The 27951-nt window shown below is 55.7% G+C and overlaps 1 protein-coding gene and 4 long non-coding RNA genes across 5 annotated transcripts; 3 read left to right on the top strand and 2 right to left on the bottom strand.

The window, feature by feature from the left end:
* Window positions 1-912: 912 nt before the first annotated feature.
* On the bottom strand, window positions 913-3506 carry LOC112665320 (uncharacterized). Its single transcript, XR_003140314.3, has 3 exons — window positions 3223-3506; window positions 2787-2910; window positions 913-1362 (listed from the first exon to the last, which is right to left on the bottom strand). It is a non-coding gene; the product is annotated as an uncharacterized LOC112665320 (long non-coding RNA).
* LOC125752444 (uncharacterized) lies at window positions 1874-3141 on the top strand. The gene is made up of 3 exons (XR_007401955.1): window positions 1874-1943; window positions 2735-2922; window positions 3017-3141. It is a non-coding gene; the product is annotated as an uncharacterized LOC125752444 (long non-coding RNA).
* A 4083-nt stretch (window positions 3507-7589) lies between the features above and the next one.
* Window positions 7590-11271, top strand: RNF187 (ring finger protein 187). The gene is made up of 5 exons (XM_035698267.2): window positions 7590-7633; window positions 8051-8780; window positions 10124-10216; window positions 10411-10632; window positions 10972-11271. Exons 1-5 carry the CDS (start codon window positions 7590-7592, stop codon window positions 10972-10974), a joined length of 1092 nt encoding a protein of 363 aa, XP_035554160.1. The 3' UTR covers window positions 10975-11271.
* A 3571-nt stretch (window positions 11272-14842) lies between these two features.
* On the top strand, window positions 14843-19515 carry LOC118350601 (uncharacterized). Its single transcript, XR_004804681.2, has 3 exons — window positions 14843-17471; window positions 17587-17995; window positions 19380-19515. It is a non-coding gene; the product is annotated as an uncharacterized LOC118350601 (long non-coding RNA).
* Window positions 19516-19573: 58 nt separating this feature from the next.
* On the bottom strand, window positions 19574-27744 carry LOC112665321 (uncharacterized). The gene is made up of 4 exons (XR_004804682.2): window positions 27471-27744; window positions 26428-26633; window positions 20520-20659; window positions 19574-20071 (listed from the first exon to the last, which is right to left on the bottom strand). It is a non-coding gene; the product is annotated as an uncharacterized LOC112665321 (long non-coding RNA).
* Between the last annotated feature and the right edge of the window lie 207 nt (window positions 27745-27951).

Below are 27951 nucleotides of genomic sequence, written 5' to 3'. Positions count from 1 at the left end.
CTCTACCATTTTTTTTAAAAAAAGATCTTATCTATTTATTTGATAGAGAGCGAGAGGGCACAAGCAGGGGGAGCAGCAGAGGGAGAGGGAGAAGCAGGGTCCTGCTAAGAGGGAGCCTGATGGAGGACTCAGACCTGAGCTGAAGGCAGATGCTCCACTCACAGAGCCACCAAGGCTCTCCTTCTCCCATGTTTTTATCTTAAGCTCTGGCAACAAAGAATTTAAGGTAAAACTTGGTTAAAAAAATATCAAAGAAGGACATCACATTCTAGCACAATGAACACTATAATCTTCAGCACAGAGGCACCTCATTCCATCATGAAATATACCAGCTGCTCAAAATTTGGTGGAATGGGTAAATCCAAATCCACATTGTTGCAGATTTGAACACCTGTTGCTCAGACACTAATATATCAGATACAAAGCAAGCTTAGAAATCCAAGGGCTGAATGATATAGCAAAGGGCCTCTAGCTTTTAGAACTGCAGCTAGCAAGCAGGGAACTCACTTCATTTGTGCACATGGGGAGTTTTACCATCTGTTTAGTCATGTGAAACAGCTTGTTAAATTCCCAGATACCATGTTCTGCGTCCCTACTGTGGTGAAGTTACAGTCACCAACCAAAGGTTAGTGGCAAATTCTATATACTTGGACACTAGATAATATATGGCTAGATAATATTTCAGTTAAAAACAAAATCATATTGGAGTTAAAAAATATTTAGATTCCAGGGCACTTGGGTGGCTGAGTCAGCTAAACACCTGCATTGGGCTTAGGTCGTGATCCCAGCGGGGAGCCTGCTTCTCCCTCCCCCTCTGCCTGCTGCTCCCCTGCTTGTGCTGTCAAATAAATAAATAATCTTTTAAAAATATTTAGATTCTAATAAAAAGAAATACTACTTATAGGACGTGATTGGGCTTACCTGAGCTTATCAGTGAATGCAACTTTATTTATTTATTTATTTATTATTTTTTTGAATGCAACTTTAAACACACACAGGAAATGAGTTTTCAAGTGGATGCTTCTGAAAACTTAAGAGAATTCTGCAGCAGGACTCCCACAGATAATACCATGATTGCAATTTACATTGGTTACCTACGCACCTTTTTCTTTTATCAGTACTTGCAATTTGTTTGATTGCTAATAAATTCCTATCCTCATTTTTTCCCTCTTTGATCCCAGTGTGGGGCAATAATTATTCTTGAAGTAGAAAGATCCAAAGGGAAATAAGGCGATATTTATTTAAGGTAGTCTTCCACTTTTGTGGAGGCCATCACCTGGATGGCCTTGATTTTCAGTGTCTCTTCTGAACCCAGAGAAACATTCTGCTTGGGATGAGCACTGGGTGTTATACGTTGCCAAACTGAAATTAAATAAAAAAAAACATTAAATTTTATGTACACTTAAAAAAAGAAACATTTTGCTTACTTGATTATCAGTTTATTATAAAAGAATATAACTCAGGAGCAGCCAGAAGATTTTACCCACTTACTGAGGGCACTTGAGATGCCCTGTGGAAGTAGAGAGGACATGGAGGTAATATACCAAGCAGCAAAACCACAGGAATAAACAGCTGTCCACTCGCAGGATTGGTGGTTCATTGGCAGTTATAGAGCTCTTCTGAAGAGCACATAATCTGAGTACTGACAGCCCGGTGACACAGACTACAAGGACCAGAGGAAGGGGCTCCATATCCAACAGACAATTATGTCCTAGTGGCCACTTTGGGTTCCATCCCTGGGATGGTGAAGCCATGTGAGGGAGCTAGGAGGGGCTCAGGGTTCTCATCACTCCAGGGCCCGCGATGGAGAAGGGGCGGCGGGGTCCCTTCTGCCCCAAAGGAGGTTCCCTCCTCATGTCCCATCTCTTTGCACAGGGGGCAGAGAGTGGATGGCTTCTCCCCTTGGGGATGTGCGTTTCTCCAGCATCTGGGTCTCCCAAAGTGTAAGTGGCTTCCAGTGGGGGACTTTCCCCAAAGGACCTGGGCCAGGGAGGCCAGTGGCCAGGCTGTAGGGCTGCTGGCCTGTGTCTGTCCTCCCATTGCTCCTATCTCTCCAGCCCTTTCCTCCTCCAAATCCCTGCTAGAAGGCACGGAAGAGGCTACCTCTAGATGAGGCAGGGGAGCTTCTGAAGTTGCCTTCTGACGTGTGGGGTGGATTGTGTGAGGAATGGTTGGCCATTCCAAGCCGGCCAGCCTCACATTCTGGGTTCAAACTGGTATGGGCACTTAGCACTTCCTGGGAGCCTTCCTCGGGTTTTGTTTCATGCCGTCCAGTAGGGTGATGGAATTGTGACCTCTTGCCCATCTAGAGGCAAGAGACAGTAACAATCCTTTGGGGCGAGAGGTGTCCCTGCTGAACCCTGAAAGTTGCCCTGAAGAGCCTGGGACCCAGAGATGTCTCTATGGAACCCTCCACTATAGTTTCTGATCAGACAAGCAACCCTAACCTGTAAACCTCTTTGGCCTGGCAAGCCTCCCCAAGATGGACCCCAGTCCACTGATGTGTATCCTTGGAAGAGGGGGAACCCTATTTCCTGTTCTAAGATAGCACCTAGTTTGGCAAACCACCGCTTCTTTCTCCTTCCCAAACTCCCCCCCAGGCCAATGATTAGGTCTCCCCACCAATGCCTGAAGGGGCAATGGAGGCAATCCCTTTGTCCTCAGGCAAAATACAGAATCAAATATAAGTGATCAGAGATTTCAGACTTGAAAATTATGGTGTCTCCATGCACAGGGTTTGGGAAGATGCATAGGAGGCGCCTCAAGGGACACGGCAGCTAGACTACCTGGACATGAGAAGTCGGCTTGCAGGGGATGTCACCCTCAGAACAGTGCAGACCCCTAGGGAAGGGCTGAAGGCTTCTTCTTGGGAAGCTGCACAGGACCTCCCCAGGCTCCCAAAGCCAAGGTCTATTACAAAGGGTAAGTGGGGGGAAGAGAGGGGTTGGGTGAGCGTGAGAGGGAGAGAGAGGGAGGGAGGGAGACAGAGAGCCCACCACAAGCTCCGGATCCACAGGGCCTCTTGCCAGAGAATGCAGGGATTCCGATGCCCACCCAAGGACCCGGACTGAGAGCCCAACAGGGGACTTCAAGGAGACCCGCTGAAGACCTGACTGGGCAGGAGCACACAGCCTGCCCAGCGGCCGCGGGGGAGCCCAGGGCTGCGGCAGAGGGGCGCTCGGTGCGGGAACCCCCAATCCCGAGGACCCGGGCCCCACCGACCACAGGCCAGCGGACGTCCCCTGTCGCCCTCGGGAGAACTCGGAGCCACCGTCTTAGGAAAGCAGGCGTTTCGTAGCAGTCGTAGGTCCACTCCCGCGCTGTTCCAGCCCCGCCGCTGTCGCCCCAGCGCCGCCCGCGCCGCTCCCTCCGCTGCGCCATTCTCGCCCTTTCCGGGCCGCGGGAAGCCGCTCGGTAAACGGATTCTAAGGAGGCCGCGGAGCTGCGGGGCAGTGGTCCGGGGAGAGCGCGGGCGCGGCCCCAGGGCTCTCCAGTCTCGGGCCGCTGGAAACTCCCCCTCGCCTCGGGCTCGCGTCTACCGCGCCCCGCCCCGCCCCGCCCCGCCCCGCCCCGCCGCGGCCCGCAGCTCCCCTCCGTGCGCCCCGCGCCCCCGCAGCCTGCTGCACCAAGGAGGTATCCTGACAGTGAAAAATTAATTTCCGATTCCTTTTCCGCAGGCCTACTGTGGGGTTTGCCCCGAGTCAGATTTTTGTTTTAAAGTAAATTGTCCCCCAGACGTGAGGTGGACCTCAGGACCGCGGGGCGGCGCTCCTCCAGCAGCCTGCCGCCTCGGGGCAGCCCCGCCAGCCGAGCGGACAGGGCCTCTCCCGGGCTCCGGACGGTCTGGGCTCCGGACGGTCTGGGCTCTGGACAGGCCAGCTCACAAACAGATGCCTTTACTTCTGTTCTCATGGTCTATTTTTGTTGTTGCTTAAAAAACGAACTACTTTGGCACAGTCTTATGGACAATGCTGTTTTTTTTTCATCACTGCCAATTTAATCCCAACACATTTCATGTTAATCCATTGAGAACATGACCTCAAGAGAATGGAAGGTGGTTCAGAACCCAGCCAGCTGAATTGGGACCTCTGCCCTTTGGTGGGGAGGTGTGGGGGGGGGGGGGAATCCAAGACCCCCCCAAGCCCAGCAACTGTCCTGCTGTCCTGGGGGTGTTTATGGAATGTCATTCTGAGCAATACTTCAGATCATCACTCTGCTTCTGCCTCTGACCTGGAAGTGGGAGTCTTCCATATTCTGGATGGTTCTAGAGGAAGATGAGGGAGAGCCCACAGAGCTGCTTTGCCCTGTCATACAGCAACCCTGAATCTCTCACCTGGAGGGTGCAGAGGGAGGGGGACAAATACCAGGTGATACCTTTGAGCCTGTCTTGGGGAGTCAGGATCCCATACAACACAATTTGAATTCTGCTACTACGATTGTTAAATTTTAGAGCATGCAGTTGATGTCACAGAATTGCTTGATGGCAAAAAGCCCACGTTGGAATTTGGAGCAGATCTAGGGGCTATGAAGCAACATTTGCTACTCCTTATTTCCAGAAGTCTCTCATGCACACATTCTCTTTCTCTTTTTCATGTATCAGTTTCAGAGGTAGAATTCTGAGATGCATCAGTTGCAAATAATACCCAGTGCTCATCACATCCTGTACTCTCCTTAATGCCTGTCACCCAGGTACCCCATCACTCACCCATCTCCCCTCCAGCGACCCTCAGTTTGTTTCCCAAAGTTAAGAGTCTCTTATGGTTTGTCTCTCAATTTTCATCTGATTTTATTTTTCCTTCCCTTCTCCTATGTTCATCTGTTTTCTTTCTTAAATTCCACATGAGTGAAATCATGGTATTTGTCTTTCTCTGACTTATTTCACTTAACATAATACACTATAGTTTCACCCAAGTCATTGCAAATGACAGGATTTCATTCTTTTTGATGGCTGAGTAATACCCCACTGTGTATATAGACCACATCTTCTTTATCCAGTCATCTGTTGATGGACATCTGGGCTCTTTCCATTGTTTGGCTGTTGTGGACATTGCTGCTATAAACATTGGGATGCAACTCATGCACACATTTTCGGATGGATGACTACTACAACTTGTTCATTCTCTATTACTGGAAATTTGAGGTTTTTGGTTTTTTCCCCAAATAGTGATGTGACAAACATTTCTCAAAACCAAACCAAGCCAAATCAGGAAAGGTTTTATTTCCATTTGGGTTTATTTTAATAGATCATATTTTGGAAAAAGAAATTGCAAAGGTTATTAAAATTCTGAAGGTCCTGACTACATATTGCTACCTTGTCTCCCAGAAGCAATATTTGCAAAATCCAGGTTTTTTTTTTTTGGGGGGGGTGTCTGCTAACTTAATGGTGAAGAAAAATCTTATTTTATGTTCCTATTTCTTAACCTGGCCAGAGTGTATTTTTCCCCCACATCTATGATCTGAACAAAAGGTTCATAACAGCTGTGATTTGGTTTCAAAAAGGAAAGAAAACATATAGAAACCTAATAGAAGATTGCTCGCTTTGGCAGCACATATAGAAACCTAATAGAAGAGGAAAGGAAGCTACACATAGACGAAGGTGATAGTAGGCAACAAATGCGAATAAGACAGAACTACATCAAGTCAGGTACCAGAACATCCAACCTCACTAGCTGAGGAAGCCCGCTGGAGACAGCCAGGCTGGAGTCCACACTGAGAGCCCTGGGTGGCGTGTCCTCCCCTGAGGTAAGACTTCTAACTGACCGTCTCCAAAGGGCTGTGTTTATAGGGCAAATGTCGGGGTCTGAAGCTAGGCATCTGTTCCCCTAGGAAGAGCGAGCTGCATTTTCACTGCAATATGTACTATATTTTCAAGGATCCTGGGCTAGGTGTGTCTGCCTACCCTCCTGGAACCCATCCTGGAGGGCCAGCCCTGCCTGCAGCAGGACAGGATGCAAGACAAGATTTGAGGCTCTATGTGTCCAGACCAGAAGGGCCGGTGCCGACCTGGAGGCCAGATGACATATTTTAAATAACCAGTCTCTCAAGATCATGCACACAGCCTGAGTCTCACAAACCACATCTTAGCCTGCCTGTGCATGTGCAGGTGCAGGTGGTCAGTCCCGCTGAGCAGATCACAGAAACCTCTATCCATACACAACAATCTATTCAGTAATTGTTTTTTTCTGTGAACTGACACATCCTATGGGGGGGGAGGGGCTATTTCTCAATTATATTTTTTCTGTACCAAATTTTATGAACTTTTGTATGTTTGTAGTTCAAACTTTGCAAGTTTGGCTTTTGACCATTCCTGTTCCTATTTACTGTTCTACTCACTGAATATCATGGAATTTGTTGAACTCCTTCCTTCCTCTCTCTGTTCTCTTCACTAGGTTCTTTTTGTTGTTGTTGTTGTTTAGGGTTTTATTTATTTATTCATGAGAGACAGAGAGAAAGAGAGGCAGAGACACAGGCAGAGGGAGAAGCTCCATGCAGGGAGCCCAATGCAGGACTCCATCCCAGGACATGGGGATAATGCTCTGAGCGGGAGGCAGAAGCTGAACAGCTGAGCCACCCAGGCATCTCATCTCCATTAGGTTCTTAGTTTACCCAACTAATTGGGTGCGCTGGGTTTGAAGCCTTCTTCTGACCATTATGGAACAGAACTAACCTTACTTCGCTAGTTACACTTTCCATGCATTCTCAGGTCTATGCCAAATTTTAATAACACAAAACTGGAAGCAATGTAACACAATCTGCATCTGTATGGAATAACAAACTAATTTTTTAACACTTAAAAATTATGTAGTGCTAAGTTACAGTAATTTTTTATTTCAACTGCATGCTTGCTTGTTTTGAAAATAACTGTGGAGGCTGAGAAAATTAGGGCCATTCAAGTTTAACATTGGCACAAGCACACTGTAGCTTTGGTAGCAGTCTCAGACCACTGCGACCAGGCTACTGTGACCAGGTACTGAACTCTACCTTTCCCTGGCTACAGAAAAAAACAAAAACAACAACAACAACAAATCGCGCCCTTATTAGAATAAGGAAGCAAGAGCTTGTGAGACCTCTTTACTGGAGACTCTCACACCCCCACCATTACTGAAAAATCCCACCTTCCTCCTAGACCAGCCCATAAAAACCCAGTTGGAGCCCACCTCGGGGTCCAAGTCCCTGCTCCGCTGTGTCGGGTGTACTTGGACCCAAGCTCGAGCTGGTTAATAAACCCTCATGTGTTTGCATCGGTGTCGGCTCCTTGGTGGTTTCTCGGATTCGCAACCTTGGGCACAATACAACCAACCAGATTGCTCCTCTCTCCAAATTTTTCCCCCTAAAGAAATGCTAACAAATGTCTGGGATCCTGGAGCTTTGGGTCTCATGGGACATACTCATTCCCTGCCTCCGGATTCCTCCGCTAGGGACGCGCGGGACAGTGGGCTGGAGGCCTGTTATGCCCGGGGACAGGACCGGTCCCGTGCGGGGCGGTTCACGCGAGGAGGCGCGTGCAGAGCGGATGCAGCAGGAGAGGGAACACTCGGGGAACCGCATGCAGAGAGGATGCGCCGGGAGAGGGCCCACGCGTCGAGGGGATGCACCGGGAGCGGGCCCAGGCGGGGCGGCGCGTGCAGAACCGGTGCACACGCGGGGGTCCCACGTCAGCCGTTTTCAGCCCGGCCCCAGCCCAGCCCCAGCCCCAGCCCCAGCCCCAGCCCCAGCCCAGCGTGGGCGGGGAGCTCGCAGCTCAGGTCCTAGCAGCTTACAAAAACACTTTTATAATGAAATCTTCGTAAAAAAAAATAGGGGCAGCCCGGCTGGCTCAGCGGTTTAGCGCCTGCCTTTGGCCCACGGCCGATCGGGTCCCACGTCGGGCTCCCTGCGTGGAGCCTGCTTCTCCCTCTGCCTCTCTCTCTCGCTCTCCCCTCCCCCTCCCGCCGTGTCTCTCATGAATAAATACATAAAGTCTTAAATAAAAATAAAACGGCTTCCCTCTCGTCCAGGTGTCATTTCCGGGCTAAGCGATAACCCTGGGAAGATTTCGGCCCGTGAGAAGGCGGGCAGGCGGGCCGGCCCGCGGACTGGAGAGCGACCCGCGGGAGGCGGGAGGCGGGAGGCGGGAGCACCGCTGCCAGGACCCCGGAGCGCGGCGCGCACCCCTGCCAGGACCTCGTGCGGAGGCGCGGCCGGCCGGGCTCCGCGAGCGTCAGGCACACCGCTGCCAGGACCCTGCGTGCGGCGCCCCTCCGTCACCGCCCGCGCGTCCCCGCCGCCGTCCGCGTCCCGGCCTGCGCCGCGCCGTGCCCTGCGGCCGCGCTCCCCAGCGCCCTTCTCGGTCCGTGCCCGCCGCCTCTCCGCCGGCCGCGCCCGCCCGCAGGGCCCCCGCCGCCGCCGCCCTGGCGCTCCCCGCGGGCCCAGCCGAGGCCGCCTGCGCCCTGTGCCAGCGCGCGCCCCGAGAGCCGGTGCGCGCCGACTGCGGCCACCGCTTCTGCCGGGCGTGCGTGGTGCGCTTTTGGGCCGAGGAGGACGGGCCCTTCCCGTGCCCCGAGTGCGCCGACGACTGCTGGCAGCGCGCGGTGGAGCCCGGCCGCCCGCCCCTCAGCCGCCGGCTGCTGGCGCTCGAGGAGGCGGCCGCGGCGCCCGCGCGCGACGGCCCGGCCTCCGAGGCGGCCCTGCAGCTGCTGTGCCGCGCCGACGGGGGCCCGCTGTGCGCCGCCTGCCGCATGGCCGCGGGGCCCGAGCCGCCCGAGTGGGAGCCGCGCTGGAGGAAGGCGCTGCGCGGCAAGGTGCGCGCGGGCGGGACCGGCCGCCGCCCCGGACAGGGCCCCGGACGGGGCCCCGTTTCCCTCTCCTCCGCCCTCAGACGGTGGCCCGCACCCCCTCCCCACCCCGGCCCCTGCCCCGCGCCCCCCGCCCCCCGCCCGGTGCTCTGACCCCCGGCATCCTCGGATGGCGCCCGGCCCCTCCTCCCCAGCCGTTCACCCCTCACCCTTAGACGTTGTCCTGTCCCCGCTCTCCAACCCGGGTCCGCGCCCCAGACTGCTCTGCTCCCTGTCCCCTGCCCTGCCTCCCAGTCCCCACCCTCCGCTGGCTTCCCTTCCCCCATTCCGAACCTGGGTCCCTGTCTCCAGATGGCATCCTGCCACCCGCCCCCAGGGTTCCCTGTCTCCCCATCCGGAACCCAGGCCCCTCTCCCGGAGGGACGGTATCCTGTCTCCCCTCTCAATCTTCAGAATGGTGTCCGATCCTCCGTCCAAGCCCCGCCCCGCCCCGCCCGGTCGGAAGGTGCCGGGTCCTCTCTCCAACCAGGGTCCCTTCCCCCAGGACGTGCTTTGTTCCCCCTCGCCCATCCCCGGACATCGCCCCCTCGCCTTATCCCGCACCCCTGAAGGGCGTTCTGTGCACGCTCCCGTCCCTGGACCATTCTCCTCCTCCACCTCGCACACGCAGCCCCTGTTCCATTTTCGGAGGGTTCTACCACTACCCCCGTCCGAGGTGGGCGTTCATCTGTTGGCCCCGCCTCCACGTGTGATGTCACCCCGCAGCAGCCCCACCCCCGCGGGCTGGACCGGGCGGCAAGCGTGGGCTGGCAGCTGCTGTGGTCCAGGTGCCCCCTCCCTTCACCCAGATGCTTCCCCATTCCATCCTGAAAGCTTGGCTGTTGCAGTCGACCAGTGCATGGGGCACCTGACCCTAGGTAGAAACCCACAGTGGAAGAGTCTGGCTGTAGCTGGGGGCCTGGGGACACCCCCTAAAGGGGGGTCACATTATGTCATTAAAGACAGCCTGGGCTCCCCTGAGCACCCTGGGGGTGGATTGGAGCTGGGCTATGCTCCTGCTGGGGGAACCCACAGGTGTAGGGTCTGGGGACCCTAGGTGACAGGAACGCTAGGGAGCCCACGGGATAGTCTCATATCCAGTTGCCTGATTGTATTCCTAGCAGGTGCATTTGTCAGGCTTCTTTCTGCAGAGAGCTTAATGGGCCTGCAGAGACCCCCCTCTGGTACCTGCAGCCCCTTTCTGTGGAGTCTGACAGGTCAAGATCACACACTGAGCCTGTCCCCAGACTGGCTGGGGGACCCTGGGCCTTCTGACTGTGTGTCCACCAGCGACCCGCGTGTCTTTTTAGGAGAACAAGGGGTCGGTGGAGATCATGAGAAAAGACCTGAACGATGCACGGGACCTGCATGGCCAGGCCGAGTCTGCTGCGGCCGTGTGGAAGGCAAGTGGCGTAGGCCTGGGGCGCACCCAAGGAGGGGATGTGGGTGTGGGCCCTGACCCGGATCGGTGGGGGTGCGGCTGGGTGCTGCACACTGCAGCAAACCCCCCTCCCCGGGGTGGGTAGCAGTGGGGCGGGAGGCCCCAGGGTGGATCCCGGGGCACAGGTGTCCCTGCCGTCTGCTTCCTGCCCTGCAGGGACATGTGATGGACCGCCGGAAGAAAGCCCTCACCGACTACAAGAAGCTGCGGGCCTTCTTTGCCGAGGAAGAGGCGCGTTTTCTGCAGGAGGCGGATAAAGACGAGGGGTCCTTGGAGGATGAGGACTCAGACCCGGCTGAGCGCTTTGGGTCCCTGCTGCAGGCTGTGTCGGAGCTGGAGCATAGGCACCGCAACCTGGGCCTCAGCATGCTGCTCCAGGTGGGCACCCCCTTACTGCAGACCCCAAGGGAGGGCGAGGAGGCAGCTCACTAGGGCACAGGGCTTCCCACCAGCCAGGCAGCTCCTGCTCAAGGTTGGATGGGAGGACTGACTCTGGGACTCTGGCCTGTAAACACCCCTTGTCTATGGCAGGTCTGGCAGCCCCTGCCCTTTTGTCTTCAGGTCCCTGGGGTGCTGTTCCAATTCTGGAACGGCTGAGTAATCAGCTCCCAGGGGTGGAGTGGCTGCACTGAGGCTCCAGCCTGGGGGAGATGCCAGAAGCTGGGGGCGCCTCAAGGCCTGGGTCTCTCCTCCCCCCTCCTTCCCCTCCCCCTGCAGTGAGCTCCTGCCCCCTCTGCTGGCTCCAGGCCCCAGAAGCTGCACCCACCGTGGCCTGGCCCGCCATTGCTGCCTCCTGGACCCACAGCATCCTTCACCTTCGAGGGTCTGCTCCTAGGTGTACACGCAGGATGTGTACCACAGGTGCCCACCATGGGTTGTGCCAGAGAGTATCCCTGTTCCCTCTTCCTCTGGGCATTCATGTTCCCCAGGCTCCACACATGTGACCCTAGAGACCTATAGCAGGGGCACCGTTCACCCCAGTGTATCATGACTCTTCATAAAGCTCTTGTCGCTGCCGCCGAGTCTCATTGGCCTGGGGTCTCCGTGGCCGGCAGTGTCTTGGGCAGCCTGGGTCGTCCACCCCATTGAAAAGCCACCCACCATGGGGCCGTTCCACTGGATGTGCAGACCTGCTAGGGGTACATATGAGGTGTATGTGCAGGGAAAGAGGCTCAGGGCATCAGGGTGGGGAGGGCAGGCAGGCGGCTCAGACCTGCTTCTGGCTTGAGCCCCCAACAGCATGGGTCCCACAGAGCCTATACCTCTAGCGCCAGCTCTGTCTTCAGGAACTTTGTGGGGTCCGTGTCTGGGGCACTGTGTCCTTGAAGCTGTCACCCCTCTGCCTCCCAGTGTCCACATGGCTGTGCTCATTTCTCTGCACCACCTGCCCCTGGGTGACCTGGACCTGCCTCAACCTCACCCTCCTTTCCCCGACCCCTGCTAACCTGCCTGTCCTTGGCTGACCCGAGTGTTTTTCCTGGGGCAGAGGAACCGTTCAGGGCGCTGGTCACCCCCAGGCCTGGATAAGGTGTCTCATCTCCCTCTGCTCCTGGCCTCCTCTGCTTCAGTTTCCTTCCGTAGATGAATGTAGTGGGAACACGACTTGTGGGAGCAGCACGATGTAAATTCATGCAAGTGACAGTGAGGCAGTGGGGACGAGGGATCCCGGAATGTTGACTCAGAGCCATTAAAGACGGTGGAGGCTGGGTGTCCTACGCGATGGCTCGGAGTTAGGGTCAGCAGGTGCATTTCCAGAGGAGGCCTCCCATCACCGTCCCTGTGCGGCCGTCTGGTTTCTGTGATGTTGGGGGTGGCATGCCCGGCACTGGTCTGCAGTCAGGGAGCCCAGTAAAGAGGGCTTGCTATAGCCAGTTTGCCTGGCGCCCCTCCTTTCTGTCTCCTCCACAGCCCAGCCAGTGTCCAGGGAGGCCCTGTGTCCATGCTGGGGCCTAAAGGGGGCCCCCGTGATGGGCCCCGTGCCTCTGCTATGACGTCAGGGGGAGACCTGCTTATGTCTAGTCCAGCTGCCCACCCAGTTTGTGCTTGGAGACCTGCTGGAAGGCCTGCCTGTGCTCTGTGGGCAGAGCCTAAGACCATGGCCATGAAATCCTGATAAATAATCCTGACTCCTCTGAACAGGGGCAGTGCTAGAGGTGATCCTGTTCTAGACCCTGGTCGGGGAGAGGAGGGCGGGCACCAGAGGTAGCCACCTGGCCTGGGCCTAGCAGGCCAGGAACATTCCAGTGCAGATGGCCCTTGACTCCGCCAGGCCCACTGTCCCCTCAGTAGCTCCTCTGGGCGCTGGGGGTGAAGGCTCCCAGCTGGCCCTCACATGCCCCTCTGCCGCGGGCCCCTAGTCCCCGTGAAATAGTACTGCTCTTCTGGGGGCCAGCACTGCCAGCTAGCTTCATCACCTTCCAGCCTGCACACAAACTGCACCGTACAGGAGCCGTGTGGTGGGCTGCGCAAGCTCTGCCTGAGGATGCAGGTGCATGTGCTTCCCTGTGGCTTTCTGCCTGACTGGGCATGCGGCCTGCTGCATGTTCCAGCTGGGCGCAGGAGCACGACATGGTGGCAAACCAGGCTGGGCTCTGCCTGGAGGAGGAGCAACAAGACCAGGGGTCTCTCTGGCTCCTTCATTCAGGGCCTATTGCTTTTCCCTCCACCTCCTGTTACTGTCCCAGTGCAGGTGGCAGGGACCTGTGGCCTGTTTCGGGGTTCCCAGTCCAGGGGAGCAGGGCATCACCTGGAGGGTCCTTTCACAGGGAGTGGAGGAGCTATGTGGTCACACGGTGGAGCACAGTGGCACAGGGAGAGATGCCCCCCCGCCTTGTGGTTCTCAGATGCTAGGGTAGGGCCGGTGATCTGACCCTCCACCAGCCTTAGGCCGCAAGTGAGAAACCCAGGGGCTGGGAGTCAAGATGTGGTGAGGGGCTGTGGACTAAAGAGTCAGGTCAGCTGGGAGGTCGGGGGGGACCCCATGCCAAGGACCCCACCCCTAAGTAGCTCCCAGAGCCTGTGGAAGGTGCTGTGCTCACCGTGATGGTTTATCTGGGGGAGGATAGGGGTTAGCGTGAGCTGAAGGGCGAGGTAGGAGGCAGAGTCCAGGAAGGGTGCCAGGCATGGAGTTGGGACAGTGTTGCTTTCCTGGGGTTGGCACATGACCCCACCTGTGGAGCATGGCCCACCAGGAAAGCCCTGGGGCCTTGGGGTGCAGAGCCCTGATGGGGTCCATGGCGTCCACACTGCAGACTCTGCACTGACCTTAGGAGATCTAGCAGAGGACCAAAGAAAGCCCCACCCCACCTCACATGGGCAGAGCACCTGGAGTGGCTTCTGGCTCTTGGGACCCCAGGGCTCCAGTTCAGAGGTCACCTCCCAGCAGCAACTCCTTGATGGACCCTGTGCTCCTCTGTGACACTGTGCTTCAGCCCCACTCTGATGTGCCACAGATGCCAGCATGGTTTTGGGGGGTGGTGTGCCCAGGACTGGGACTGACCCTTGTTGAGAGGTTGGATGGGACCAGGGTCCCTGTTACCGGTGGGGCCAGATGGGGCCAAGTGCCACTGGGTGCCAGCGTGGGAGGCTGGGCTGTGGAGCTGGTTCTGCTGATATGTGCACACATGGTGCCCTGACCAGATGTGCTTGCCCGAGGCTGGTGGAGATGTCCCTGGAGAGGCCAATCTGGGGATGCCATGGTGGATGGAAGCACAGCTCCTCACAGGCGGCAGGTCAAGGGACTGGGATTGCTGGGGCCCAGCTCTGCAGACCTGTGTGCTCACCCCACCCCCAATGCATCCATGGTGGGTGTGCAAGCCATGGTGGGGCAGGGTCACATCACTTTCATGCCTTGGACAGGCAGGCTGGGGCCACCCAGCTCTTGGAGAGGTTCCCTCAGGCTTCCAAAGAATGCCCCTGAGCCGCCCCCCACCCCCACCCCCGGCCCCTGCACTGCTGCTGGGTTCTGCAGCACCAGCTGCCAGATGTCCTGGGATTTAAGTCATAACGATTGGTGGCCCAGTGACCCCACCAGCATGTGTTGCATTCCCAAGATGTCCTCTCCAGGCCACAGGGCAATGCACGTGTGGGTGTTCTATGCACCGTCCTGGTGGGGGGCAGGTGGGAGCAGGGCAGACACCAGTGCCCCTCACTGGGGATGGAGGCCATGGAGTAGTCCACAGCCCTGGTGACACAGAGGAGTGGCTTAGGGCACTGTGGTGAGTCACGAAAATAAAGTGACGTATAAGACCAAGCCCTGTTTGCCTAGATTTCAAATGCATGCACACACGACAATTCGTGGTTGCATGACCACTCCAGACAGACCATTGGAAGCTGTTGTCGGTGGCAGACAGACAGAATGAGGACAAGAGGAATAAGAGTGAAGCAGGAGAAAAGGAACCAAGGGGACGCAGTAGGAAAGGGAAATGGGGGTCCCTAGCTCAGAACTGCGCACCAGGGAAGACAGTGGGGGTCAGGGCAGTTTAGGGCACTCTGGGGTTTCTGTAACCTGGGGATAGTTAGGCATGTAATGGGCACACTGTGCGTGTGGGTGGGTCGGTGGGTGGGTGGGTGGGTGGGTGTAAGGAGCCTGGTCCCTGGAGAAGGTGGGTGGCTTCCATAAATGAACAAAGAATACTGGTTCCAGTGAACGAGTCTGGTGGCTCAGTGCTGCAGCTTCCTTGGAGCTCTGGCTCCACACCATTCAGATTTCTGGGGACCATCCTCTGGACTCCCCACTGTGACATTCCTTGGGAGGCTGTGCACTTCCACTTTGGAAGGACTTTTCTTTTTCCTTCTTCTCGTCTTTAGACTCTAGCCAGGCAGGGGCCCCCAGTGGCTGCAGCGTCCAAAAGCCCCCTGCCCTGGGCCTCCCTTCCCAGGCTGTCCTCAGTGTGGCACAGCCCAGTGGCTATTCCAAGAGCATCCGAAGACCTGCAGCAGTGCCTGCCTAGCATTTTCTCAGGCAAGGCCCCAGACAAACCTGACTACAGAAAGTGAGGTTCTTTTGGGCAGAAGAAAGCAGAAAAGCAGCTCTGTAGGCACCAGGGTCCCTGTGTTGGGGCTCACCAAAGTTGAGGCGCTTCATTTCTTAATGCTGAAGACCTCATTTAAATGAGACCAAGACTAAGTTTCCCCCCCGCCCCACACACCCCTTCGCCTTACTTTCGGACTCCGGTCCATTATGAAGAGGGACATGCTAGTGAACCACTCTAGTTGACAAGTATGAAATCATTTAGAATGAAGAAATGTCGGTTAAAACATCAGCACAACAGATAACTGAGTAGGTCAACTAGTTGGATGCGGCGGCCACCTTCAAAGTCTAGTTTCTATGGGGCACTTCTGCGCAAGTGGGAGGGTAAAGTTAAATACAAGGTCACGGAGGACGGGGCGCATTGGCTACAGGTACAGACGGGGGACAGCGGGATCTTGGAAATATTCTCAGTCCCAACGCGAACCCCGGAGTTTGTCCTGTGGCCAGGGATGGTGTCTTCCTCTGCATAGACAACCTCTCCGGGTTGCCTCGCGCACAGACTTCTTTTTTTCCCTTGGTTTTAGGGACTTTATTTTGAGGGCTAGGCCCCGGAGTGCCACCCCTTAGCTCCCGAGGCCGGGCTGGGCGCCAGGCGTCCGTGGCACGGCGACCAGCAGAAAGGCGGCCTCCCCACCGGGGCAGGACAGGACCGTCCCTTCGCCTGACACGCCGACGGCGGCCTCCGGGAGGCTCCGGGTTGGCCCGCACAGCCCGAGCTCACAGCCCGAGCTCCCTCAGCACCGGAGGGACGCGGCTCCGGGGCTGTATGCAAATTAAGCGACTGCCCAGGTCTCGTCTGATTGGAAGGGCTGCGGGGCGGAGCAGCCAATGGGGCTCCCGGACTGCGCGGAGCCCGCGCCCCATTGGTGAGCGCAGCATGCCGCGGGCGCTCCCGGTATATATATTTTCTCGCCGGCGCCCGGCTCGCGTTAGTGCGGCCGCGGGGAGCAGGGAGGCGGGGCGTGCGCCCGGTGAGGGTGTCCTGGTCCTTCCGCTACGGCCGGGAGCCCAGCCTGCAGCCCGCCTTCCGCGGCCGCCAGGGGCCCAGCCTGCAGCTCGCTTTTCGCTCTGGATGCTCAGCCTGCGCGCGGGGCGGAGACCTGCGCAACATCCAGGCAGTGCCGCTGCTAGAGGTCTCCCGGCCTCATCCCCTCTTGTCCTGCCTTTGTGCAGCCAAAGTCTGAGGGCCAGGGCTGGCGCAAGAGCTAACAACCGCCCTGGGCCCGGACCTCTTGTCTCGGAGCAGGGGCCGCGGCTCGCTGAGCTCCCGACCCCACCCCACCCCTACCCCCACCCCCGGTACAAGCCCTACGGAATCCACCCTGGTCCTCCACGGCCGGCCGCCGCCCCTCTTCAGCAAGACTCCTCCGGGGCTTCCTCTTCTTGGGAACTTTGCCGGTCCCGTAAAACTTAGGTTACGTGTTTGTCGGTTTTTGTCCTGTGACTGTCTCTGGCAGTTTCATTTTGAGACGCAGCCAGGGACTCGGGAGGAGTGCTTCCAGTTACCCACTTCCTGTGCTTTCGCCTGGTGGTGTCAGCGTCACAGCGGAGAGCCCCGCGCGGGTGGAGTCCGGGTCTTTCCACGTGGCCATGGCCTGGAACGCTCTGGCACAAATGGTCCTAGCGGTGAGACCTACTCTACTCTCCGAGGGGCGAGGGCGAGGGGCCCAGACCACCTGTGCCGTCAGTCCGCACGCCCTGGCTGGCGGGAGGCCGGCCCATGCAACCCCGAAAATGTGTGAGCTTCCAGGATAGATTTTGGTGCCCAAGGGCCACCCCTGGTTTTAGCAGGATGCAGAAATTGCAGGTGACCTTCCTCTGGACTGCCAACCGTCAGGCCGGGTCACACACAGTCTGAGCTCTTCCAGAATCTTCTAGTCACATGGGCCACGGACTGGCCAGTTCTGGATGGAGACAGAGGCTGCGAAATCTATGGGTGCCTGTTGGCTCAGTTCTATAAGAAACCTAGGTCCACAGGTCAACTTGCCAGCCCCCAAAAAGCAGTTTTAAAAGAACCCAAATTGTTCTGGGGCCTTGCTCCTGCCTGGTGCTCCTGGGCGCCTTATGTCCTGGTTGCTGCTATGCCTTCTGCACCTTGCAGGCAGATGCCCAGACCCTAAACTTCCTGAGAAGTTTGTGCTGACCTGTGTGTCTCACCTGCAGGCAGCCAGACTGCCTTGAGTAGGTAGGTTTCAGCTGACTTTCTTTTCTCTTGCAACAATTTCTTCATTTTTTTTAGTCTGCATTTTTTTTCTCCCAGTTGCCACTGGTCCTGCTTTTGTTGCATTCTGTGTTTCCAGAACTATAGTCCATTGCTGCCAGAACACCACTGCAAGTGTTCATGCATTTAAGAAGAGGCTATTGGAGCTTGGAGGCGCTACGTGACCCATCAGAGCAGCAGAGCCTAATGGGTGACGTGCAACAACTAAGCCTGTCTGTCCATGGTGGGTGCGTTGCTGAGTCCTCAGCAGTGCTACGTGTTTGTCACCCTCAGGGATCCCACTGATAATTGCCTTACATGATAGGGTCATGGGACCATGGGCTCTCATCCATCAGAAATGGAATCGAATCCTCACAGGAGATTTTGGCAGAGACCAGACTCTCTGGGAAGGTATCTGGTCTGGATCCAGGGGATAAGAAGCTCCTGCCTGCCACACATGTGTATAGAATCCCAGATGCCTGTGTCTGTCTTCAAACGCCTCATGCCCTGTGAGTCTGGGGGGAAGCACTTTGTAGACACACAGAGGCCCAGTGATGCATCCCGAGTCCCTCTTTGTGGTGGGCCGGGTTCCCAAGAAGACGGGTTGGTTGGAAAGGCTCAGGGCAGGCACAGGCCAGGAGATTGCTGTGAATGACAGCTCCTGCTAGGGCAAAATGCCTCACGGGGAACCCAGACACCCAGTCACAGCATATGGAGAACCTGGACATGTGTGAGATTGGAGCCTGAAGGCATCTACGTTGATGGAACAGGGACTCAGGGGCCATCCTGCAAATGTCCCCACATTGAACTGTAGAGTAAGGGATTGCCATAGTTGTGTGTGTGTGTGTGTGTGCACGTGTGTGTGTCTTAATTGGGGTGAAACTCATATAAAGTTAATCACTTCACTTTTAAACAATTCAAAGACAGTCTATGGAATAGGAAAAAAATATTTGCAAACCGTGTATCAGATAATGGATTGAATATCCAAAACATACAAAGAAGTCATACAACTCAATAGCAGAAACAGAAACAAACACATAAACAACCTCCCCCCCACCAGTAACCCAATTAAAAAAATGGGCAGAGGACCCAAATAGATGTTTTCAACAGAAGACATCCAGATGGCCAGCAGACACATGAGAAGATGCTCTACATCCCTCACCATCAGGGAAATACAAATCAAAACCACAATGAGATGCCATATCACACCTGTCAGGATGGCTAAAATTAACACGTTGGGAAATGACAGGTGTTGGTGAGGATGTGGAGAAAAGGGAAACTCTTACCTGCTGGTGGGAATGCAGGCTGGTGCAGTACTGTGGAAAACAGTGTGGAGGGTCCCCAAGGAGTTACACATAGAGCTACCCTATGACCTAGCAATGGCAGTTTGGGGAATAGATCCAAAGGTAACAAAAACAATAACAGGAAAGGCTATCTGCACCCCCGTGTTCCTGGCACCATTGTTTATAATGGCCAAGACGAGGAAACAGCCCAGGTGCCCGTGGATGGAGAATAGATAAAGGAGAATGAGGTGTGCATACACACACACACACAACACACACACTCAATGGGATCGTATTCAGCCACAGGGAGACCTCGAGTGCATTACACTAAGTGAGGTAAGTTATGCAAAGACAAATGCCATATGATCTCACTTATGTGTGGGATGTGACAGAAAAGGAAGAAAAAGACTCCAACTCAGAGAGAAAGAGATCAGACTTGTGGTTCCCAGGGGTGGGGTCGGGGGCCGGGTTGGGACGAAGGTGTGATGTGCCCTGTGGTGACTGTGGCTGACACCTATGTGGGAAGATTCAGGCAAGTTAGCTCCCAAGAGGTCCAGTCACGAAGAGAGACATCTTTCCCTTATTATTACTCTTTCTACTGCATCTATAGGAGCAGGTATCTGTGGCTGAACATGTGTAAATGAAGCCGTCATGCCCTGGGTCTTCAACTGACACGGTGATGTATCTCTCAACAACCCTGAAGGAAGTATTTTAGGAAATACACAATGATGTGTCGCACAAGAAGGAAAGATGGCTTGTGTCCTGAGGACATTTGTGTACCATTTGAAATAAAGGGGGAAGCATGTAGAAAAGGTTTAGGAACACGGTGACCTGGAATTAGAACTGTCACACCTTTCTCTAAGGCTGAAAGTAGGTCTCTATTGAATATTAAGCTAATTTCTGGATGTAAATAGGTCTCCCTCTGTGGCCCCTGTCTTGGCTTGCAGGCGACCGTCACCTGGGCGAGCGCTCACAGGATGTCTTTTTTGTTGGAGCGTGGGAGAGAAGAAAGGAGAGTGGGCTCTCTGGTCCATGCCCCTCTTCATAAGGATACCAATCCTGCATAGGGACCCCATCCCATGACCTCATCCACCCCTCATGTCCTCCTGAAGGCCCCACATCCTGAGCCATGCTGCTGAGGGTTAGCGCTGCAGCTGTGCATCCTGTGGGGACACATCCAGTTCTGCACCCTGGCTTTAGGATGTCCAGCTGCTCCTGTGTTTCAGACTTTGCACCACGTGGTCTCCTGGGGTTGGTGCACAGCTGCTAGGGTGGATGGGTGCTGGACCTCACAGACCTGCCCTGGAAGGGGAGTGGGAATCACCAAGTGCCTCGTGTGCTGTGAAGAATCCAAGGCTCCCCGTGTCTGGGGGTGGAAAGAGCCCTCTGCATGTCACCGCATGTGGGCCCGGGAGGCAGGAGGCTGCGGCCCAGCCACAGAGGGGTCCTGGTGCATGGGCCCCGTGCCCCACCTGGGCTCAGCACCCTGAAGCCTTCTCAGGAGGCCTGCACATTTCCAAGCCCCACACGCTGACGGCATGGCCCCCACCCCATCCACCCTGCTGTGTATAATCTCCCTGAGAACTGCATGCTCCATGGCTTCCAGGAACCCCCTGATGCCAAACCCTCTATCAGGCCCTACAGCTGCCCCAAAGCCTGGGTCCTTAAAATCTGCAGACCGGTGTCCTGCAGAGGACGTCCCAAGTGGGAATGTTATCAGTCAGTAGCATTTGCGTGGATGGGGCCTCACCTCTCCTTCAGGGACCAGTCAGAGGAAGCCCTGTTCCCAGAGGAGGAGACATTCCGAGGAGCTGAGTCGCTAGTGAGCTCAGTGTGTTCACGGAAAACCTGGAGCTTCCTGTTTGATCTCAGAGGCTCAGCTGTATTCTCCTTAAGGGTGGAGTGGTTTTCTGTCAATGCCAACGTGCCAAGACGGCACCCTCAGGCCCACCTGAAAGCCAGTGATGACAACAGCAGGACCACTGCCAGAGACATGGTCTCTGCAGTCGGTCAGCATGTGCCAGTGTGGCCAACATCCTGGTTTCATCCTACTCGGGCGAGATCCTGGCGTGACTTGGGCTCAGTCCCTTCCCCAAGTGTCCTGTGCTGGCATTGTCATTCAGGTTGAGGCAGAGCCACCAGACCTGCCAGTTGGTCCTTGCTCCTGGCCCTAGGATGAGGATGTCTGCCCTGGCCTTGTGGAAGGGAGAGGGAGCAGCATGTGCATGGGGGCAGCTCCTTGCACCCAACATCCCACACCCTAGGAGGCCCTCAGAGTGTGTAAGGACCCGCCGGGGGCCAGGCTCTGTGTCCTGCCTCTATGGGACCAGTCCGCTGGTCTGGAGGGGCCACAGCAGGAGGGGCGCACAGTGTACCATGTGTAAGACCTGGAATCCAGATGCACATGAGTCTGTGGAGGCACATGCATGTGTCAGCCTGCGTGGGACACCATGACGGACTCAGGGCGTGAACACAGCACATGTTCCTCCAAGTTCAGGAGGCCAGTGTCCATGACCAAGGTGTGGCCGACACAAGGTTTGGGGGACCTGCCCCAGCATATTCTCAGAGCGGCGCACAGGGTGGTAATGTGGGTGGAGCTCTGAGGGTCCCCGAGGACACTGACCCCATCACAGGGCTCCACCATCAGGACCCTGTCTCCTCCAGAGCCACCACAATCCCATGGCAGTTAGGTTTCAACACGTAGGTGTTTGGAACTACAGACATTCTGTCCTACATGTTTATGTACACAGGTGCGAGTGTACTCCTGAACTCACGCGCCCATGCATGTTGGATCCTTTCAACCGATCCACTAGTGCTGCTCACGGAGCCAAGCGGGCAGCTGTGGCTGGCATAGGGGACTGGCAGGAGGAGAGCAAGGTCGCCTGACATGGAGGTCACAGGAGGGTGAGCCCAGGGATGGGGTGCAGGACGGTTCAGAGCACCAGGCGGAAAGCACCCACAAGAGGCAGGTGCTAGGTGTCGGCTTCACTTCCCCCGGCAGCCACGCTCAGGACTCTGCCACCTGACCCCTGTGACCCACGCTCAGCACTCTGCCACCTGACCCCTGTGGCCCACGCTCAACATTGCGACACCTGCCCCGTGTGACCCACCCTCAGCATTGCGACACCTGCCCCGTAGAAGCCACCCTCAGCACTCTGACACCTGCCCCCTGTGACCCACCCTCAGCACTCTGACACCTGCCCCCTGTGACCCACCCTCAGCACTCTGACACCTGACCCCTGTGACCCACTCTGACACCTGCCTCATGCTTCTCACCCTTCTTGCTGCGATACCAGCCCTATGTGCCCCCACCAGCCCTATGTGGCCCCGTAGGAGCCACCCTCAGCACTCTGACACCTGCCCCCTGTGACCCACCCTTAGCACTCCGACATCGGCCCCACGTGACCCAGTCTGACACCTGCCTCATGTTTCTCACCCTTCTTGCTGCGATACCAGCCCTATGTGCCCCCACTCAGTACTCTGAAACTGGTTGCTTGTGACCCCCCTCCAGGCAAGGCCCTGGGACACCAGATTGGTGTCTTCCAGGTCACTCTGTTTTGAGCGGAGCTGGAGTAGGCATCACTCTCACAGCTCAAAAGGGACCACCTCCAATTCAGATGCCAATTGCACAGGGAGCAGTTCCTCTGGGGACCCAAAACTACTGCCTGAGTTGACTGCAGGTTGGTGGTCCCCATGGCCCCCACCCCGGATTCCATCACGTGCTGGAGCAGCTCATGGATTCCAGGGACACAGTCATGGGTGCATACCAGTTTCTTGCACAATGAAGGACGTGATGCAGGACACTCATGAGCAGTCATGTGGACAAGCATGCGGGCCAGGTCTGGGAGGCCCAGAGCATGAGAGCGTCCTTCCCTGTGGACTCGGGGTGCTCCTCCCTCCCTGCACTGGGAGGTGTGAACCCAGAAGCTCTCCAAATGCCCTGCTCCTGGGATTCCCGTGGGAGCTTTATCAAAGAGGCACAAAGGATGAGGAACCTGCCCCTGGGGTGGACGTGGGACTGGAAGTTCCAGGCTTCTGGTCCAGCTTCACCCTCCTGGTGACCAGCCATCACCCCGGAGCCCGCCCAGAGTGGCCTGCTTAGAGTGCAGGCTGCTGCTATTGCCAGGGCCTTCCCAGGGGGCCAGGAGCTCCCTCACATGCTCTGGCCACCTAGGGGCTGCACAGGTCAGCTGCCCAGGATGTGGGGCACAGGCCAGTGCTCACTCCATACTGCTTCACAGCAGGGCAGAGAGGAAGACGGAAGGTCCCTGTAGGGATGCCACTGACAGAAAACCTAGTCTGCTGTGACCTCCAGGATAAGCCCGGAACTTTGCACAAAATCCTGGGATGTTGTTGGCATGTCCCTATGCCAAGGGCTCACCAGGCCTTGTGGAACTTGGAAGCAGAGCCCTGGGCACACACAGAGGCAAGTATCCCATCCCAGCCTTTCCCAGCAGGTCTATGCTGTCCCAGGTCATGTGGGACCACTAGGGCCGAGCGGAGCATTGTCTAGGGTCCCCCGAGATGGTAGCACTAACACGCTGATCCTCAATCTAGCCTTGGGATATGTATGTTGCCTCTAAGAGTGTGTTGCTCTTAGGGGTCCTCCCAAGAAACAGAGCCAGTAGGATGTGTGTGTTACTAAATATAGAAATATATGGAGAGAGATTAATTGTATCTTGAGGGACTGGCTCATTCAGTTGTGGGACTGGTTAAATCTGAATTCAGCACAAACTAATGGGATGAAGCCCCAGGAAGAGCTGATGTTGGGACTTGAGTCCAAAGAGTATCTGAGGCCGAATTCCCTCTTTCTCAGGAACCTCAGTCTTTGCTCCTGTAGCCTTCGACTGACTGGGTGAGGCCCACCCCCGTTATGGAGGGTAATCTGCTTTACTCAGAGTCTAGTGATTTAGACATTAGTCTAAAAAACCCCAACAACATAACAAATCTCAGCAGTGATATCTAGACTGGGGTTGGGCTTAATTTCTGGGCACTGTGTTGTGGCCAAGCCGACACATGAAATTAGCTATCACAAGGAGTCAAGGAGGTTATAAGGCCTCAGTTGTCGGAAAGCTGGGAAGAGGATGGAAGACGACTAAGGCAAGGGCTGTGCCCAGACTTCCATCGTTGCGAGGTTCTATTGTCTACCCATTGGAAGGAAACAAACAAGTACATTTAGAAAGAATGGGAAGAGCTAAGACCTAGAATCCGAGGGACATGTCACAACAGACCATGTCTGGACCAGGAGCCCAGAAACGAGGTGGAGGCCCCAGCCTGTCCTTGCAGGGGCTGGTGCTGCTCCATGGACAGAGGTGCCTAAGTCTTTTCCAGGATCGTCTCCTGTGTGCCCCAGTGTACCATACTCTGCCACACTTGCTCGGACGGTGGGCCACACCCAACCTTGCATGGCAGTGATGGCAGGCCAGCCTCCTAGGGGGTCCCCAGGTCCACCATTTGTTTAGGGGTGCACGGCATGGTGGGACACAGAGCCGGCCATCCAGCCCACTCCATCCTGTCATCCTGAGCGTCACCCCCCCCTCAGGGGGCCTTCAGGAGACCTACTTGTGCACAGACCCCTCCCCTGCCCCTGCCTCCCACAGACCCAGTGGGTATCATCCTTGCTGTCGTCCTTGGACCTCCCAAGGGACGTCAGGGAGGATGTGGAGGATGGGCCAGCACTGAGCTGGCCTGAAGACTCAGGACATGGGATACAGGTGCTCAGCCTCCTCTGGGCAGAAGACACAGCCCCACGGAGGGGCCCTTGGGGTCTGAGGGTCAGGGCGAGGAAGGGACATTTGGTTCCTCAGGCGCACAGCCTGCCCCATGTGCCAGAAGTGGGGAGAAGGTGCGCTGAGGCTGCAGGATTCAGGAAGTGTCATTATAGTTGATTAGCTGACAAAGCAGTGGGAACATGCGAGCCTTGGTCAGAACCTGCGGCACCTCAGGGAGCCCCTTCCGGCCCTGCGGGAGATCCTGTGGGATTTCAAGCTCTCTCGAGGCTCTCTTATGCTCTACTCCGCCTGGCAGATTTTGGGGTCACCTCTGGCAGGTGTGTGCCCAGCTGCTGCCAGCAAGGCTTCCACTGACCTCCCCGCTGAAAATCAGCCCCTCCCCCTTCTACGGTATTTTCATAGCAGTTACCACCAGAGAACACCTTACTTATGAACAAACTCAATGGTGAAAATTCCCACTTATAGAATAGGGGGTTGGGCTTCAAGGATTTTATTTTTTGTCCTGTTCTGTTTGCTGCTCTGTCCCTGGTGCCTGCCATGCTGACGAGGCTTCATGTACGCAGCACAAAAACGTCATAGTCGTAATTGAAGTGTGCGAGATCCATCTCCTTTACCGATGTGGATGTCAAGGTCCAGGAAGTCATATACTTAGGGTGGGCTCAGGACTCCTGTTTAATGGAGCCTGTTTAGGAGGACACCCAGCTTCATCCCTTTGGCCACACATACCGTGGGAAATAGGCCTCTGAGATTGGGGGGGTCTCCATGCCCACAGCCCACTGCCCCCCAGCTCCTTTCCAGCACACTTCTCGGTCTTGGAAAAGTGGGGACAGTGCTAGCATCCTTTCTGAGCTGTTGTAGGGGAAGCTGCTTTGTGAGGGTCCAGTATGACTTTGCAGGGTGTGGCTTTAGGGCAGGCTTCTGGGGGGCAGGGGGCATCGTAATGCATGGGCAGGAAGTCCCACACTTCACATTGTTAGCAAGGGCTGGAGAGGAAATGACAGGCAGGATTCCACTACAAAACTGTGAAATCACTCCACTCGCCAGCTAAGGATGAAAAGACAGCCTACGCTATATATTAGATGTACATCGCAGTGGATGAGCTAACTTTCTGTCACGCTGCTGATGAGTCCTGGGTGGCCGTGCCAGGGAGGACAGAATTATTTCCAAAGCATGAGCGGGACAAAAGCTGTCTTTTGGACCTTGGTTGGGAGCCCAAGGAGAATTGGCGGCAGTGACTTGCTGGCCTGCACCTGTCTGCTCAGTGGCTCCTGCCTGAAGAAACTGTCCCAGGCTTACTGGGCTGATGGCCTCAGAGGCCACCCTGTCACTCACATGCACACACACGTGTGGCGTGCCGATCCCATCTCCATGGACTCACGTTCAATTTGCCTAAAAATGTTGTTTTTAATCTTCGCAAGTTACCAGGGCCATGCATTCTCAAGAAACTCAGTATCATTTCACATGACCTTCAACCTTACTGCTGCGTGTGTATGATTTACATTATGAGTACACCCACAGTCACAGGAAAGCAGGACAGATGGCCACAGTATGTGTTTGAGAAATCAAGACATTGTAGGAAGCTAGAAACAATGATATAGTATCACTTCACGTGTTTGTTCCAGGGCTCTGCTCTAAATAACTGGGAAGCAGAAGGTGGTTTTAGATTTCCTGCCTACAGAGAGGAGCAACCGTGCAAATGAGGTGTGCTAACTCATTGAGCAGGAAAACCCTGCATGCATGGCTCAGGGAGGCAACTTCAAAGCAGATAAAGCACCCACAAGACCCTCCAGTGCTCGCTGATCCTGCACAGGGCGTGCGTGAGCCAGATGGAGCAGGGGCCCAAGCCAGGGAGGACCTAGTGCTCTTGGGCCACAGTGCTTGCGGGCTTCCCCCCCCCCGCTCCCCCCCCCCCCCCCCCCCGCATACCTTGGGGCGGGAGAATCCTCATCTGCCTCCTGCTAGTCTCCCCGCAGTGGGGGGAAGGAGATGGGGTGGACTGTGAGGTCGCCTGGCAGCAGGCCGGGGACAAGCAATTAAGTCCCACGACGCGGTCTCCAGGGGCCTGTGCACCTCTCTGTGTCCAGAAGAGGCTGTTGGCTTTTTCCTGTCTGCAGGAATGTGGGGAAAGGTCCCTGTGGAGAGTAAAAATAGCTACCTATTGATAACAGGAGGGGTAAAGGAAGGCTGTTCCCGGAATAGAGAAGGGCCTGGGCGCATGTCCAAGTATATGCTTCTTAAGTGATGGGAGTGCACTGGAATCCCACTGTCCAGACAAAAGGGGGCCCTGCAGCTCTGTCTCTCCCTGGTGTGAGCCACACCCTCCCCACACCTTCGTTCCCAGAGGCCAAGGGATGTCTGCAGAACCCACTGTATGGGCCCTTGCCAAGGCACACTGCCGGTTCCCGGAGCCTTCTGAGGTCTTCTTAGCTTCTCACCCAGAGTGGGGCTCGGCCCGCAAGCAGGCCTGGCCTCCTGCAGCCATGCGCCACTGAGGGATGGTGCTCCTAACCTAAGAGGAGCCCTTCACAAATGACTCCCGGATCCCTGGGTGGCTCAGCAGTTGAGTGTCTGCCTTTGGCCCAGGGCGTGATCCTGGAGTCCTGGGATCAAGTCCCACATCAGGCTCCCTGCATGGAGCCTGCTTCTCCCTCTGCCTATGTCTCTGCCCCTCTCTCTCTCTCTGTGTCTCTCATGAATAAATAAATAAAATCTTTAAAAAAAATGAGGACCCCACCAGGTTTTCAGGCAGGAGAGATGGCAAATTGTTGCAGTAGAGACACATGGCATGCTTACTCCCTTCTCTCCTGTACTCCTGGTTAGGGATGGATGCAGCCAGAGCCAGCGTCGGACCCCCCGCCCCCACAGTGGCAGGCAGTTGGATGACCAGCACCTTTGCTTTGATGGATCAGTGAACCCCAGGCCTGATGCCACTGGATGCACTTCTGGTTTGTAGAACCTGTAAGTATTACCTGGAGGAAGAAGCTTGTTTGCGATGGAGTCAGGAAGAGCCCGGGCTATGTTACCTCCTACCTGGAATTCCTTTGAGGTCTGTATCCTGAGTTCTGTGATGAGTTCCAGTCCTTGTGACTTTTGTTTGCTAGCCCATCAATTATTCATCAACCAAGTGAGTTGACTTTGTTGACTTACCGCCCTGCAAAACATGTCATGGTGTTTGATCCCTGAGTCCACTTACTGGCTCGTCCTTAGTTTGTTTTCTTTCTCACAGAAAAGAATTGCCATAAGAAGAAGTCCAACTCTCCCTCTTTGCAGATGATGTGATATTGTACCTAGAAAACCCAAAAGACTCCACCCCAAGATTGCTAGAACTCATACAGCAATTCGGCAGTGCGGCAGGATACAAAATCAATGCCCAGAAATCAGTGGCATTTCTAGACGCTAACAATGAGACTGAAGAAAGAGAAATTAAGGAGTCAATCCCATTTACAATTA

This window comes from Canis lupus, chromosome 14, assembly GCF_003254725.2.
Source record: "Canis lupus dingo isolate Sandy chromosome 14, ASM325472v2, whole genome shotgun sequence".
NCBI classification, from domain to species: Eukaryota; Metazoa; Chordata; class Mammalia; order Carnivora; family Canidae; genus Canis; species Canis lupus.
This window is presented reverse-complemented; position numbering and strand designations above follow the sequence as displayed.